At 44.0% G+C, this 16,407-nt stretch overlaps 1 protein-coding gene across 1 annotated transcript in view; it reads right to left on the bottom strand.

Annotated features, from left to right (window-relative positions):
- Nucleotides 1-15,223, bottom strand: part of LOC134073170 (glutamate receptor ionotropic, kainate 5) — a 42,563-nt gene extending 27,340 nt beyond the window's left edge. The window contains exons 1-4 of the mRNA XM_062530154.1: nt 15,115-15,223; nt 11,029-11,193; nt 5,334-5,431; nt 3,130-3,295 (exon numbers count right to left, since the gene is read on the bottom strand). Of these exons, the coding sequence (XP_062386138.1) occupies nt 3,130-3,295; nt 5,334-5,431; nt 11,029-11,193; nt 15,115-15,223 (538 nt within the window). The remainder of the gene's footprint in view (nt 1-3,129; nt 3,296-5,333; nt 5,432-11,028; nt 11,194-15,114) is intronic.
- Nucleotides 15,224-16,407: the final 1,184 nt, after the last annotated feature.

Below are 16,407 nucleotides of genomic sequence, written 5' to 3'. Positions count from 1 at the left end.
CGGAGGCAGCCGATCGGAGCGCTGGGCTCGCTGCGGCGGGCGCGGACACGGACGCGGGCGAGTTATGGAGATGAGGCGCCGACGCGAGAGATTCGCCCGAGCGGACCATCTGTCTCGTAAGCGGGGGAAACGGATCGAATCACGGCGGCGGACACGCATGGCTAAAATGATGCAATGCTGCCTCAACGCACTGCACTCTGTTGGTCTTCCACATACTCCTACTGCTTACCATGCAAACTCAGTGAGTGTCTCTTCCTCCTCCTCCTCTTCCTCCTCCTCCTCCTCCTCTTCCTCGTCACAAAGTCTTGTTTAGAGGCCTCTACAAAGGCTTGTAAATGTCCTATTAAACCCCTTTAATCCCCTTACCCAATGAACAAACCCATTCACAAACATTACATGTCTACCGGTTAAGATGGCGTTGACGTGCGTGAACTATTACGCTGGATACATATATCTTTAAACGTCCCGTTTCAATTGTAAAATTTGTCATGTTATTACACCGTAAAATAAGATGTAGGCATGCAAGATTAACATTTATAAGCCGGCGCGTTCTTTTTCAGACTGGGGAAAAGCGGGAAGGGGTCGGAAAACGGATAATAATGTTACGCTTTCATTTCACATCTGCTTCGAATAGAGAAAACGGCTGCTATAAACGTCTGTAAATGTCAGCTGTGACATGAACATGTTTCAGCCCTGAGAAGCTCGGGCCTTCCAGAAGATTCCCCCGGCCCTCGTCCACGCGAGGCGCCGCGCCGCGCACAAAGGGGAGCGCTAATGAGCCGACCGCTGTCCCACAGGTTTAATATGTCTGCCGCACGGCATGCCGGCTTTGATCCGCTGATTATGGCTGACATGAGGTCATTGTAGAGCTCACGCTCAGGGGACATAACCCCGCCCCCCCCCCCCCCCCACCACACACACCACCCCCCAACACTGAGCGAGAAGGCCTGGTCGCAGAGACTGGAAAAAAGGGGACCTAATTGCAGAAGGGGAGCGTGCCTTTTGGCTAGGAAGCGCCCGTACGCCGCTGATTAACCTATTTAAAAAAGCGTCGTGGTTATCTTGCCGCTGTTGCTAATCCTGCCATGGCACTGGGCTTCCCCCCACTAGCGACGGGCCCAGCCCAGCCTGACTGCAAACAGAAGCTAAGCGTTTAAAAAACGTGTTGCTCTAGCGCCAGGCCACGGACAGCGGTGGCGGGAGCCGCGGCAACGGCGAACGCGATGACCCCCGCGAGCGTAAATCCGGAGACGACGGCGAGAACAGCTAATGAGGCCCCTGCGGAGGTGCGAATGTCACCACTGTGACTTCACAGCGATGGTCGTGCAAATCTCACACAAGGTCACGCCACTGCCAAATAGATAACACGGCCCCACGTGTGAAATTCAGCACGAAAAACACTCGGAAGGCCACGGTTAGTTGAGTTAGTTACCTGCAGTTCATTTACTCCTAGCCAACACCACAACACAAGCACTTCTGTATTGCTGCATATGAAGAACCAGTGGTTTGATGATGTGTGTTTGCTTCGGGGAGTGTTAATTAGGGGCAGGCATTTGACTTCATAAGATCAAAGATCTTATTTCCCTAACAAACTCAGCATTAACATGCACTGTAATGCGCACCAAGTTCATGATTGTGTGTGTCGTGTGTGTGAGTGTGAGTGTGAGTGTGAGTGTGAGTGTGTGTGTGTGTGTGTGTGTGTGTGTGTGTGTGTGTGTGTGTGTATGTGTGTGTATGTCTGTGTGTGTGTGTATGTCTGAGTTTGTGTGTGTGTGCATGCACTCACTTATGTTTATTTATCACCTACTATTAGGGCAGCAGGTCAGAAGCAGGCCCAATTCTAATATCTAAATTCAAATTCTAAGCGGAAAAAACTCAGGCTGTGTCAGGCTTTGTGATCAATTTGTTGTCCAATTACATTTTCTGCACAAACAAAAATATGCCTGTCTTGCTCTTTGCTCTCTGCGAGCCATTTGGTGAGTAACAAGGCTTTTAACACAGTCCAGTCAAAGTCCCCCAGTCGCACTAGACAAGTCACCCGGAGAGACCCGCAGAAGGATCCTGATTAGCTGTAAATTACACCACAGTTTAAACGAGGTCAAAAGTCCTCCGAAGAGGGTCACGCCGCGGCGTTCCAATTACTTCCTTGACGTCCAGTCTAGTGGATAATCACGGGCACTTGCCGTTGTCCTGCCATGCCATCTCCAGTGCTCCATGGCTATCCACCCACCCACCACCACCACCACCACCGCCACCACCACCACCACCGCCACCACCACCGCCACCGCCACCATCAGCATCACCTCACCAAATCGTGCTAATAAGTCCTTCCCCCATTTGAGTGCTATTAAAAAGATCCCTCTGCACAGGGTCATGCCAGAGCCCAAACAATTAGTTCCACAAAAACCTCCAACTAATGGAGAAAGGGAGCACACCAGGCCAGGGCCATCGCTATCGCACGACGTGACAATCACGCTCACAGAGCCGTTCTCGCAATCCAACCCCTGATTATGTTCCGCACAAAAAAGAGACGGGGTGGATATTGCCAAAGGGTCAATTAGTTCTTTTAAATCTCCCTCCATGTAGGGGCTGCATGAAAGGCACCTGGCCGTGTCAAAGATTGGCCCGGCTACAAGCACCCTGCGGCCCTGTCTGGCAGTCAGTGTGTCCCACAGACCCTCCGTCGTGGTGGCTAACGCTGGCGCTCCCATTACATCATCATCGCAGATGAATGAGATCCCTGTGGAAGCTAGAGGGCCGGCCCCTTCAATTAGCTCCAACAAAAGCAGTCGGAGTATGTGTGTGTGTGTGTGTGTGTGTGTGTGTGTGTGTGTGTGTGTGTGTGTATGTGTGTGTTTGTTGTGTGTTTGTTTGTGTGTGTACACGTGTGTGTGTGTGTGTGTGTGTGTGTGTGTGTGTGTGTGTGTGTGTGAGTGTGTGTGTGTGTGTGTGTGTGTGTGAGTGTGTGTATGTGTCTGTGTGTGTGTGTATGTGTGTGTTTGTTGTGTGTTTGTTTGTGTGTGTACACGTGTGTGTGTGTGTGTGTGTGTGTGTGTGTTTGTGTGTTTAGGCAGGCTGGGTTCCGCCAGACGGGCACCCCCCGTGGCACGTGCGGGCACACACACTCACACTCGGCCTTGGCGCAGATGAGGCTGGCGGTGGGGTAGCTGAAGGAGCGCAGGATGGAGCCGATGGCCAGGCTCAGGTCCTCGTTGCTGGGGTACAGGCTGACCGAGGCGAAGCGCAGGTAGGGCAGCCGCGGCGTCTCCTCTGGACCGATCTTCACATGAGGGATCTGGAGAGGAGGACACAGAGAGAGAGAGAGAGAGAGAGAGAGAGAGAGAGAGAGAGAGAAGGAGAGAGAGGGAGAGAGGGAGAGAGAGAGAGAGAAAGGGGGTGGGGGAGTAAGAGAACGATAAAGAAAGAAAAAGATAGAGACAGAGAAAGACAGACAGAGGGAGAGAGAAAGAAAGGGGGTGGGGGAGTAAGAGAATGATAAAGAAAGAAAAAGATAGAGAGACAGAGAAAGACAGACAGAGGGAGAGAGAAAGAAAGGGGGTGGGGGAGTAAGAGAATGATAAAGAAAGAAAAAGATAGAGAGACAGAGAAAGACAGACAGAGAGGATTAAAAGAGAATGGGAGAGGGTGGAAAACAAATGACCAAAAGAAGGAGGGGAAAAACAGATACAGTGTAAAGAGGAGAAGGAGGGGGAACAGGAAGAGAGATGGACAGAGAGAGATTGGACACGAGGCAGGAGAAGGAGGAGACAGCAAAGGAGAAATGATGGAGAACAAAGAGGAATTGAGAAGGACAGGCATGACACACACAATATGAAGTATAGGGAAGGAGGGAGAGAAGGGGGGAGAGAGGAGGGGAGAGTGGCGGAGAGGGAGGACAAAGATGAACAGCGCAGAGAGGGAGCAGAGGGAGAGAGAGAGAGGGAACAGGGCAGAGGGAGAGAGAGAGAGGGAGGGAGGGAATGAGAATTTAATAAAGGAGAAATGTACACCTGAGTGCCATTCACCCCTGTCTTCTCACCAGTAGTACACTCACACAGCATATAGACAAGCATATGCACAGGCTCAGACACAGGCTCACACACATGTCCTTTTAGCATCCAGTATATTCCATAGATTCTAACCACAGATGACCAAACCCATGGATAGCAGCCATACATGTATACTGTACCTTTGGTAAGGTTTACTTTGTAAATTACACACAATAACGCATCAACAACAACTAGTAAGGACATACACAAGGACAATTTCTGTGCTTGAAGTTATCAGAAACTTTTGAAGCCATTACATAATTATCTATTTTCAAATCTTAAATGACCTGGTCCATGGCTAAATTCAGGCTATGCAGGGAATTTAAGCTATGCATAAGATAATTAGAATAATATACTGTCATGACAATGATATGAATGTCATCTCTCGCTCCAATGAACCCTCAACGGATGATGGAGCATAAGAAAAATGTCTTGTACACAACACGTTTACCTTCCTTCCTTTTCGTCAGGTCTTTGCCCCTCCCTTTGGCCAAAAAAAAACCCCAACATGAAGGAAACAAGGACAGGATGCCACGAGAACAGAGGAATTGAGGACAGGCGCGCTTAAAGACATGAGTCACGTATCAGGCGCGACGGTGCAGAAAGGCTACTCGGAGTGGTGCGGAATTTTAAAACTTACGAACCGTTTATTTTTGGAGACGTCCACTTAAATTGTTCAGGACACAGTAAACGGCAGATATCTGAAACCTTGATTACTGAATCACGTGGGTATAGACACGTGTGTGTGTGTGAAAAGGGAAACATGTACCTACGCTTAGAAGTCCTCTCAGAATGTGTAAAATACATATACTTAAAGACAGACACAAACACACACCTACACAAATATAATATATAAAAGTGCCCACACATAGAACCAGACACGTGAATGTATGAATGGAACACCTACAGGTATTCATAAAAGATGCATGTCCACCCACACACCTTTACTCACACATACATAATTACAACACAGCAACTCTCAATTAAAGCCTATGGCAGTGTAAAGGTCTCTCCACACACACACACACACACACACACACACACACACACACACACACACACACACACACACACACACACACACACACACACACACACACACACACACACACACACACACACACACACACACACACACACACAAGCATGCAGAGACCTCTTCACACACAGAGACCTCCTCACACTCTCTCTCTCACACACACACAGACACACACAGACACACAGACACACACACACACACACACACACACACACACACACACACACACACACGTGTCCTCCTACCTCCTTCTCCCCACATATGTGACTGACAGTGGAACCAGAGGCAGGGCTGGAGGCGGGCCCAATGACAGACACCACTCCCTTTGGCAGGATCTGGCACACTGAGAAAAAGAGGGGAGAGAGAAGAAAAGAGGGCATCAAGGAGTGGACATAAAAAAAGAGGCTCAACGGGTTGGAGACAGACAGAGAGAGAAAGAGAGAGACAGAGAGACAGAGCGAGAGAGAAAGAGAGAGAGAGAGAAAGGGAGTGCTGTAGAGGAAAGATATAGAGAGACAGAGAAACAGAGAGAGAAAGAGAGAGAAGTAAGGTAGATAAAAAAAAGTCAAAGTGAGAGACAGAGAGATAGACAGAGAGACTGAGGAAAGAGATAGAGAGAGAGAGAGAGAAGAGAAAGAAAGAGAGAGAGAGAAGTCCAGGCAGGGCCAGCTCCTTGGAGCTGGTCCAGTTCTGTCTGAGTCCTGCTCCTTGATGATATATCAAATTATGAGTCAATGCAAGGCTCCTTTGATTAATTACATCAATAACCACAATGTGAATTTATGCTCTGCTTACTGGAGATTGCTGTTCACATTCATCTGCGGAGGAGGAAAAAAAGAATCCCAGAATGCACTGGCCTGTGGTTTGCAGCGTGTGTGTGTGTGTGTGTGTGTGTGCGTGTGCGTGTGCGTGTGCGTGTGCGTGTGTGTGTGCGTGTGTGTGTGTGTGTGTGTGTGTGTGTGTGTGTGTGTGTCTGTGTGTGTGCGTGTGTGTCTGTGTGATATAAGGACACGATACTGTGTAGCACTAAATGAGTCTGGGCCGAACTTAATTGCTGGCCCGAGAAAAAAACGTAGCCACTTGCAAAGGAATTATCTGGCTTGTAAGAGACTGCAGTGCTTATTTGTGCGTAAGTGTGCCTTTTGGTCTGTGTGTATATGCATGTGTGAGGAGTCAAGTAGAGACCCTGTAATTTTGTAAGTGCAAAAAAAAAAAACTTGCACATTACTGTAAAAAAATCAAACAATTTCCTTGCAAGACAATGCACAACACAGGCACGGTTTTAAAATCTACAGTACAACCCGTGCGGTCATTACAGTTTTGCTGAATACACTGCAATTTTCAGGAGAGATCGAACGAGTGCACCCTGCAACTAGACGAGGAAAAGAATCTTTGCACAAAGTATGTGTGTTTGTTGTTGTTTGCAACAAAATCCGAGTTTCATTGGTTTTAATGAGGTCACGGTAGAAGAGGAAGCTACTGCAGGAGTTGCTATAAAGACCCTAAATTGCCTCCATCCCCAGTACTGCAGCTAAACCCCATGCCATTACACACCAGATGATTAAACGCAATAATATCAATGTCGCCAGTACTGTACTTTGCTTAAGAGACATAATCATAATACTGTCATTTTAATATGTATGCAGAACATAAGACAGATATATATTTGACCATGTGTTCACCCTTACATTGTGGAGGGTGACCAGACAGTTTCACTGTATCTTAACAGGACATGGAGTGCATCTTAGTCATCCCTTATGGCTCTCTCACTGTTATACTGTATGAAGTAGTTTCATTCACTAGTGGGTTTACCCAACACTCCCCTGGCTCTCTCACCAGGATATCCCAGTCAGGTGGGACCTCAGTAATACATTCAGTGACCTCCTGCCCTGCTAACAGAGTGCCTCGCTTTATTGATTTTCCTCCATCTAATACACAGCACCTAATAAAGTGAGATTTCTGAGACAAACAAACCTCCACTAGCGCCATCTTATCTCTGAATCTTCCATGCCTGTGATAGCCACCTGTAGAAATTGTTGATGATATTTAACTTTTAAAATATATATATATATATATATATTGTAGACTGAGGTAATAGATATTAAAACATTGTTTTTAATACCATTGTTTATGAAAATGATCTTGATCCTTACACTGGAGGACTGTTTTGCTCCATATGGCTTTTGTCGGTTGTGCCTTCATGATTTAAGCTTGAGTGCTGTGCTGCTTTGCATAAATACTGTACAATAATGCCCTTAGTGTTTTACTAGTAGTAGTGGAAAATAAATTAACTTCAATATGGCATGTGGGATACACAATCATGATCACAACAAAGTAAAGTAAAGTGTCTTATTGTCTACTCTATACAACTGCACTCCATAGAGTAGTTTGTTCAGCAAAATACTGTGGTTACAATTATGTCAGACAGCCTTTCTTTCTTCAAACCACATTTGCTGTTTCAGGCACAGCCAGGTCTTTAATACAGTCTGAGATGGCATTACCAATACGTACTGTTTGATTCTAACCACAGATGCATCATGTATTTGATTTTTTTCGCATTACTAACCGAAACCTCATCTTAGCTATATTCTAGTGTTGCCAAGCCAACATGAATCATCTTACCATACTGTAAATGCCGGACATAATGACGGACATTTTCATGGTGAGCTAAAAGAATGTAGACACTTTACTGAACATATTTCAGATAAGATGCTAATCTTGGTGAAGCAGTCAAATCAATATCAGTAAACAAACAAAATGGTCAAGGAAAACATTAAATGGTCTCCCGACATCTTCAGTCGCCAGCGTAAGTGTACTTCAAATACTATTACATCCAATGGAGGTGTCAAAGCTGCTTGGTAGATTGCTCAGGATTGCCTGTTTAAGAGAAAAGTAACAGCTAAGGCTTAATCACTTTGCAGAGCCTACACCAATCCAGCAGAACATTACACGTGTCTTAAAGGGACACTTCACCGATTAGCATTAAGCTTTGTATCTTTAGAAGACCAGTCATGTTTTTGAACGGTCGTGCATCATTCCGTCAGTTTGCCTTGAGATGGGAGAAATACGGATTTCAATGAAACCCATGAATAGGACTTCCTGCTTTCAATGATGTAAAATGATGATTTTTTACATCATTGAAAGCAGGAAGTCCAACTTTGAAATCCGTATTTCTCCCATCTCAAGGCAAACTGAGGGAGTGATGCACGACCATTCAAAAACATGACTGGTTTTCTAAAGATTCAAAGCTTAATGCTAATCGGTGAAGTGTCCCTTTAAAGCACACCATTCTTGCAAACCCGTCAAAAACAGTTCACACAATCATCACGTGTATAAGCACACAACGCACAAACTACACATACTGATATGAACATAAAAAATAAAAAAATGGATTTTGCTTTCTCCATGTGTGCGCATCAGTTTGAGAATATACACAGCAGGCACTACACAGGTATTCAAATGTATTCAATTCAAGTATGGTTGCTTATTTCAATACAAATTATGTGGGTTCCAACAACAATAGCACAGTAACAAAATGTATTTAAGAAAGAAAACAGGCAAAAATATGGTATCTTGCCTTCTCTTAAGGTCTGGACAGAGGACTTCATCCTCATCACATGTAATGTTCATACTAGGCACCATGCAATTCCCTTCTGAAACCTTATTATTCTCCTCCTCCTATAGCCTAGTATTCATTTCCTGGTCCTTGTCTGTCTCCTCTTCTCTGGTCACACACATTGTAATGCAGGCTAAATGTGTAGGCTACCTGTGGCTTTTATATACTGTTCAGATTTTGATTGCTTATCTGAATGCATTTTAACATGAGTCAAAGTGGGAACACACCCAGCACAACATTGGCAATGTCTACAGTTTTGCTAGAAGTGTGCTATTAAATTTCTAACTGGATGTAAAGCAGTGAGTTTTGCTAAACTTGTGCTGTGTAGTGGGTTGTGTTCACAGGATTACTAACAGTGTGCTACAGAATTACAAAGTGACAAAATGTAAAGCATTGAATGTGCTTCTGGTTTGGCAAACTTAGTAAATGGATTGGTGTTCCAGTAATAGTTTTGAAATTGTGCTACAAGAATCACTGTTAGTGGTTTGGCATTCATTTTCTGCTATGAGCCAAATATAATCATTGTAATTATGTGGTATATCATATATCTCATATCTCAAGTCATACACCCTTCCCTACGATATTGTTTTCTTCTGAAAGCACACATAGCCTACTCCCACAGAGAAATCTGCTATTCACCAAGGCAGGAGGAATTAACGGTTTGTTGCTGGAGTGGTTAAAAATTGGTGTGCTATGATTGACTACATTTTCATGTAAATTGCTTTGGACAAAATGCTAAAGACTTTAAACATAAACTTAAAGTGTGTTAGCGTTTTGACTGAACAAATTGATTTTGAGCCAGGTTTGCTGTGTTTCAGTAGAGCTAATGTATACAGAGAAAGGATTTATTTATTTATTTATTTAGCATTTTGAAAGATAGACTTAGCATTCCATGAACAAACATGCTTTTGAAAAGAAAACTAACTATTTGGCTAATTGTATGATGTACGTACTGTAGGTGTGTTGCTGTGTTTAGACTTTAGACAGTATTTCAAGTATAGGCCTATGGTAAATGCTGGTTAGCGATTGTAAAAAAGGGGTATCCTCGAATAGCACAAAAAGAAATTATTACTAGCACGCCATATATGCTCTCTCTCTCTCTCTCTCTCTCTCTCTCTCTCTCTCTTGCTCTCTCTGTAGTTGTGTAGCAGCTGAAAGAGATGTTGCATGAAGAATACACTAGGTGAACAGAGACATCATTAAACTTTAACCATCTATGTCTGTATCGCTTAAGTCAACAAAATGGATAGAACAGAAGACTGGAAAAGTGTGTGGATTATACAAAAACACATTGTCTAACCATTGTCTGATCATTGGCAGCGCAATTGTTGTGCCTTCAAAGCATAACATTGATTTAATATTGGCATATGATTTATTATGAAATACTAGCTTTTACGCGAGGGGGTGCCGCAGAGTCCACTGCTAGCATTACAAATCACTTGTTGCTGTCAGCTGGACTTGTTGCTGTCTTTTGATACTATGAGACATTTGGTAGGGCATAATTAAAAATTCCATGAAACTGGGTGACAGAGTATGCTGTATCTTATGAATATTAATTGACATTTATGGGAAATTACAACATTACACATTAGTTTAATTGTTTTTAAAGAAGAGAATTAAAACATAAAGCAAACAAATCTCATCTCGCTACCTGCTGCGCACTGAGTAGGGAGCAACTACAGTATAGAAAATAGCGATCACTTCCCAATAACAGAGTAAGCGAAACGACCAGTTAATGTTGAAAAAACAAAGAGATTGTTTACGTTGTGGCCATCTATCATCGTATTAACACATTTGAAGACATAAAATGGCTGAGGCAGACATGTCAATCATGGAATAAGGCGTTTTTTTCTGACATGTCTATCATGGAGTATGCCCTTTTTTTCTGAATAATAAGCAACTTCGGGGCAGAAATAAATATCTCTTCCCAACACATTATTTGTGCTTACCCAAATAACAAATTTGGATTCGGTATCTTTGGTGTGTGTGTGTGTGTGTGTGTGTGTGTGTAAGAAAGAGCCAAAGAGAGAGAGAGAGAGAGAAAAGAACAGAGAGAAAGAGAGAGAGAGAGAGAGAATTTTGTATATTTTTCACCGGTGTCAGTGTCATCAATAAATTCATGTCCCTCTGCAGTGCTCAAAGCTGGGCATGTGCCTAGCCTGTGAGGACCCCTCTATTGGCTTGCTCCCGTGTGAGAGAGAGAGAGAGAGAGAGAGAGAGAGAGAGAGGTAGAGAGAGAGAGAGGTAGAGAGATAGAGATAGAGAGAGTCAGTGAGAGAGAGAGAGAGAGGGAGAGAGGGAGAGAGTTTGAGAGCATCACTCACTGGTATCCGTGGTCTCGTACTGCGAATCGCTCTGCAGCTCGAAGATGTCCACCTCCACGCGCGCACGAGCCGGCCCCTCCATCATGCTGTTGATGTTCTCTCGGGCCAGCGCCAGGGCCAGCCGCTCCCCGCGCCCACACACCGACTGGTCATCTAAAATGGCCGCTGCAAAAAAAAAAAAAAAAAAAGAAACGGGGGAGGAGAGAGAGGGGGGTACATCAACAGTTTCTCTTCAGAATGCTGCACATGAAAAGTCAGCTCAGCAGTACACAGCGTTAAGGACTGCACAGAGGTTATTTTGCCCCCCACATAAAAGACAGGGTTGTAGAAGAAGGACAAATGCCTCTGATAATGAAATGAGAGTCAGCCTTAACGTAGTCTGTGGACAGCGCAGTTTAAAAAATGAGGGCTAAAACTCAAATATCTTAGGTAAACTATTATGGCGCTATGTATTACAGTAGATAATTCGGTAACACTTTATATTAAGACACACATATTCACCATTAGTTAGCTGCTTACTAACATATGTATTAGTAGCATATTAGCCATTTGTTAGTCATTATAAGTCACTAATTAATACCTTATTCTCCAAGACCTTATTCTACCCTTACTAGACTCTTAATTAAGAATACCCCCTATGTAAACTCCCAATTACCCCTTATTCATAGTTATTAAGTAAGTTGTTGCATATGAATTATGACTTAAATATGCATGGCTCAGTATGGGGCTTGTAAGGTGGTAGTACCACAAGAACAGTTATTCACCCCTAATAATACTTATCAAAGATGGTCTATTCAAATTGAACTAGACACTAAACCACAAGTGCTAATAGTGTACAAATAACTAATAATTAAGTCTTTGTAATGCCAAATATGTTCCCTATTCTAAAGTTGGATCTTTGTTCACAATTAATTCACAATTAATTTGACACTATACTGTGTCACACTAAAGGAGAACTCCGGTGTGATCCAATCCTTAGCTCTGCTGTTTGAGGTCAGTAGGGAAGAGTAAAGTGCTGTCCGTAGGGGAAAGAACAGAAAATTTTATACAACATACAGTAGACCAAATAGCAAACCCACAACTAACACTAACTGAATGGGGCATAGGTAAATCAAACTGAAAGCGAGTCTCTATGCCCCGTTATGTTAGTGTTAGCTGCCTGTTAACTATAGGTCTTTGTTGAATCAAATTTTCTCATTCTGAGTCTGTGACCTCAAACAGCAGAGCTAGATTGATTCACACCGTATGTCTTTTTTACCATGTGACCCTATACTTTAAAAAAAATGTTTTGAGGTTGAGACTTTTGATTACTCAGGAGCCAAGAAAGTTAGCATACAAATGTATCCAGGTTTGCCTTTCTCGCTATCTCCTATTCATTATGAAAGAGATATTCTTAATATTTGTGCCAACTTGGCTGTCTGCTTGTTGTGTAGCCTACTGCGTGCTGTAATACAGTTAATAAGTGTGAATAGGAGGCAACTTTAGTTTAGGGAACACATGGTGGTTAATAATAAATTAATTAATTGTGAATTAGATGTGAACAATGACCCAACTTTAGAATAGGGAACATATTTGGCATCACAAAGACTTAATTATGAGTTATTTGTACACTATTATAACTGGTGGTTTAGTGTCTAATTCCATTCAAATAGACCATCTTTGATAAGTATTATTAGGGGTGAAAAACTGTTCTTGTGGTACTACCACCTTACAAGCCCCATACTGAGGCATGCATATTTAGGTCATAATTCATATGGAACAACTTATTTAATAACTATGAATAAGGGGTAATTAGGAGCTTACATAGGGACAATTCTTAATTAAGGGTCTAATAAGGGTAGAATAAGGTCTTGCAGAATAAGGTATTAATTAGTGACTTATAATGACTAACAAATGGCTAATATGCTACTAATAGACATGTTAGTAAGCAGCTAACTAATGGTGAATATGTGTGTCTTAATATAAAGTGTTACCGATAATTCTATACTGTGTACATATTCATGGACTTGTGAGTTTGTGAGTTAGTGGGTGTGCGTGTGGTGTGTGGAAATGTGTGTGTGTGTGGGGGGGGGGGGGGGGGGCATGTGTCTGTATTTATGTGTGTTTGTGTGTGAGTGTGTGTGTGTGTGTATACACATGTATACTGTGTATTTGAGTGTGTGCATTCATGTGTACATTTGAACTGTGCACAAATGCAATGTGTTTCTGTGTGCTTATCTTCACTGGGGCCACGCGATAAGCTACCCGGTGTGCCCGATACTGTCAAATTAATAGCGGGGCCGTGGAAAAACCTCTGGTGCAGCGGAGCGCCCGGCGGCTAATTCACACGCACGTCTCGTACGCCGTACACCACTTACATTCAGCTCGCCATCTGGGCTTGATCAAAGTTTGAGCCGGGCTGTCTCACCTGGCCTCCCCAAGAGCAATTAAAAGAGTCGACCGCCGACACACACACACACACACACACACACACACACACACACACACAGGCGCTGTGGTGGCAGAGGAGTGCCACACTGCTTAGCCGCCCATCTCCCTCATCAGCCTCAATTAGGCCTTCAGCTAAGCATGGCCGTCCGTCAGTCAGTCCGTCAATCACGCCGCCGCCTGTGACAGGCGCATTGTGGGCTTATGCAGATGGAGTCATATCCATGGAAACCCACAATAGGTAACCGCGGAGATGCTGAGGGGGGTATCCATGGAGATGGCAACCAAGCACAGTGACTTTTCCCCCTCACTCTGCTTCCTCTCTCCTCTCTCTCTCTCTCTCTCTCTCTCTCTCTCTCTCTCTGCAGCCACAAACAAATATCACAGAAAAACAGCCACCAATAAAAATTAACCTGTTGTGGTGCGGTTAAGAATTGCTCAAGGTACGCTACTAAACAAAGGACACTGAATCCTTGGCAAAGGTGTTCATGGATGATATAATATTGACACATCACAACGTAACACTGACAATATATTATTGCAATATATTGATATCTTCTTCAATGGAGAACAAAGGTGGCACTATGAAGACCAGTGACTGTACAAGGACTCTTTTTGATGGAATGTGTTCATGTTCATGATTGATTTTGATGGAATGTGTTCATGTCAAGTTAATTGCATTTCCTCACGGTCACCATTCTATTAAGAACCTAGAATGTAGTGATTCTCTGAAGAACCAGAAGCGCTACAGTAGGCCTATTAAAAATAAAGACAGGTATTTAGTATTTTGATGTTATATCTATATAATATATTTCGGTTACAAACCGAAAGTAGAAATGTCGAGCTGTCTAACCTAAAGCATTTAAGCTTTCAGCACTCAAAAAAAAAAAAACGACTTGGCGAGACTTGATTGTTGTTGATACTATTGTGGCTGTTTCCGAGGCACTCCTGCATGTCCATTGCCTTGAATCACCTCAGGCACAACAAATGTTCTCGCCAGTGACCCTCTGAGCAGTAAGACTTTATGGCTGGCACAGCGCAGGTTTTATTACTCCTTGCTTAGCTCGGGGAAAACAAACAGGGTCCCAGGGTCAAAGCACGTTGTCGTTTATAATATCTACACACTTGCTGTCTGTGAGCTATCAATATCAGTTGAACCACTACAATGTTCTCTACAAAATACCAGGGATTCCTATAAAAGAAAAAAGCCTGTCAGCCTGTATAAGATGGAGCCTTGATGAAACCTGGAGATGAAACAACGGAAACTGATAAGCCAAATATTTTCTTTTCATATGAAAGATATATTCTGGTCAAAAGATTGCACGAGAACATAAGAGGATTAGATGGACAGGAAGACAGGCACAAAGAGAGAATGATGGCAAGTCAGTCAGTAGATAGAGGGCAAAAGATAGATTTACTGAAAGAGTATCTCCATGTCAGGGACTTTAAGAAAGACATTCATCGTGTAGCACAGAGAGAATTAACCTGAGCGATAAAGACGAAGACAGACTAGACAAAGAAAGAAGAGACAGAAAGAGAGAGTGTGTAAGGGTGTGTAAGATATATGAGTAGAAAGAAAGAGAGAAAAGAAAAGAAAGAGAGAATAAGAGGAGGGGGAAAAAAGAGGAGAATGAAAGCACCGCCCAACAGCAGACTCACCCATTTTGACGGCGGACATGGCAGGGGCCTGGCTGAAAGAGTGCGGGGCCATGGTCAGCAGTAGGAAGAGGAAGTGAATCGACAGCAGCAGCGCTGGCAGAGCCGGCATCTTCCACTGCTCCTCATGGAGAATGGTCTTCTGGCTGCCTGGTCCACCACCTGCTGGATGGGAGGACTCATTACAACACAGCAACAAAGCGAGTGCTACTCTTCTACACTTCACCATACATTGCATACACTGCACCATTTCTATCCCAAAACGACAATAATAAAAGAGCTTAATCTCAAACAGAGACGTTCGTGACAGCAAGGTTCACCACCTGCTGGAGTGGATGACTTATTACAATGCAGTAGAGAAGCATACTCTATCCCAACTTATCTTCTATTTATAAAACATCATACGCTTCGTCATAACTCTTCCAAAAGGGCAATGATGAAAGAGCTTATCCCAGACAGTAGAGTTCACGGCAGCTAGGTTCACCACCTGCTGGAGGGGAGGACTTATTACAAACTAGCAGAGAGGGCCAGCTTTATCCTACTCATCTCCTGCTTGTAACACCCCATACACTTCACCATTACTCTTGCAAAATGGCAGTGGCTTATTTCTGACAGCAATGCATTACGGCCGTTAGGCCCACCACCTACTGGATAGGAGGACTCATTACAACTTGGCAGAGCTATGAGGGGGCGGGCTAAATCCGGACTCATCTCTTGCTTATAACACCCCATATACTTCACCATTACTCATAGGGAATGGCGGTGGTGAGAGTGCGTGTTTCTGATGGGGCCGCATTATTGGCCATTGAGACGAGCTCATCAGTCACGAGCACGCAAGGCTCGGTGGGCTTGGAATCACTTTGACTGCAGCCTGATTGAATCATTTTCATGTCGGCCGGGAGGAGAGAGAAGGAATAGGAGATGAGTCCAGAAAGGCTGAGCAGTTTCAAGAGAAATTGACTTTTTTTTTCTCCCCCACCTTCCCAACCAGCGCCCCCCACCTCCCTCCCCCCCTCCCCTTCTCCTATCGGAGACACAGCGGCTGAGCGGTCGGGGACAAATTCAGTGGGTCTTTGTGTGAAGGAGCTGAGGAGAAAAACCACATACACACACACAGACACACACACACACACACACACTCACACACACACACACATACACACACTCACACACACACACACGCAGAAGTGCAGACACATAAAGCCATCCTCATAAACAAACCCACAGGCAGCCACACGCCGGTCCTAGAATGACTCGCTCTGTTTTATGTGTTTCTCCCCTCGTCTACAGCGACAT

This window comes from Sardina pilchardus, chromosome 24 (genome assembly GCF_963854185.1).
Source record: "Sardina pilchardus chromosome 24, fSarPil1.1, whole genome shotgun sequence".
In the NCBI taxonomy this organism is placed as follows: Eukaryota; Metazoa; Chordata; class Actinopteri; order Clupeiformes; family Clupeidae; genus Sardina; species Sardina pilchardus.
Note: the sequence above shows the minus strand (reverse complement) of the source record. Positions and strands in the feature narration are given on the sequence as shown.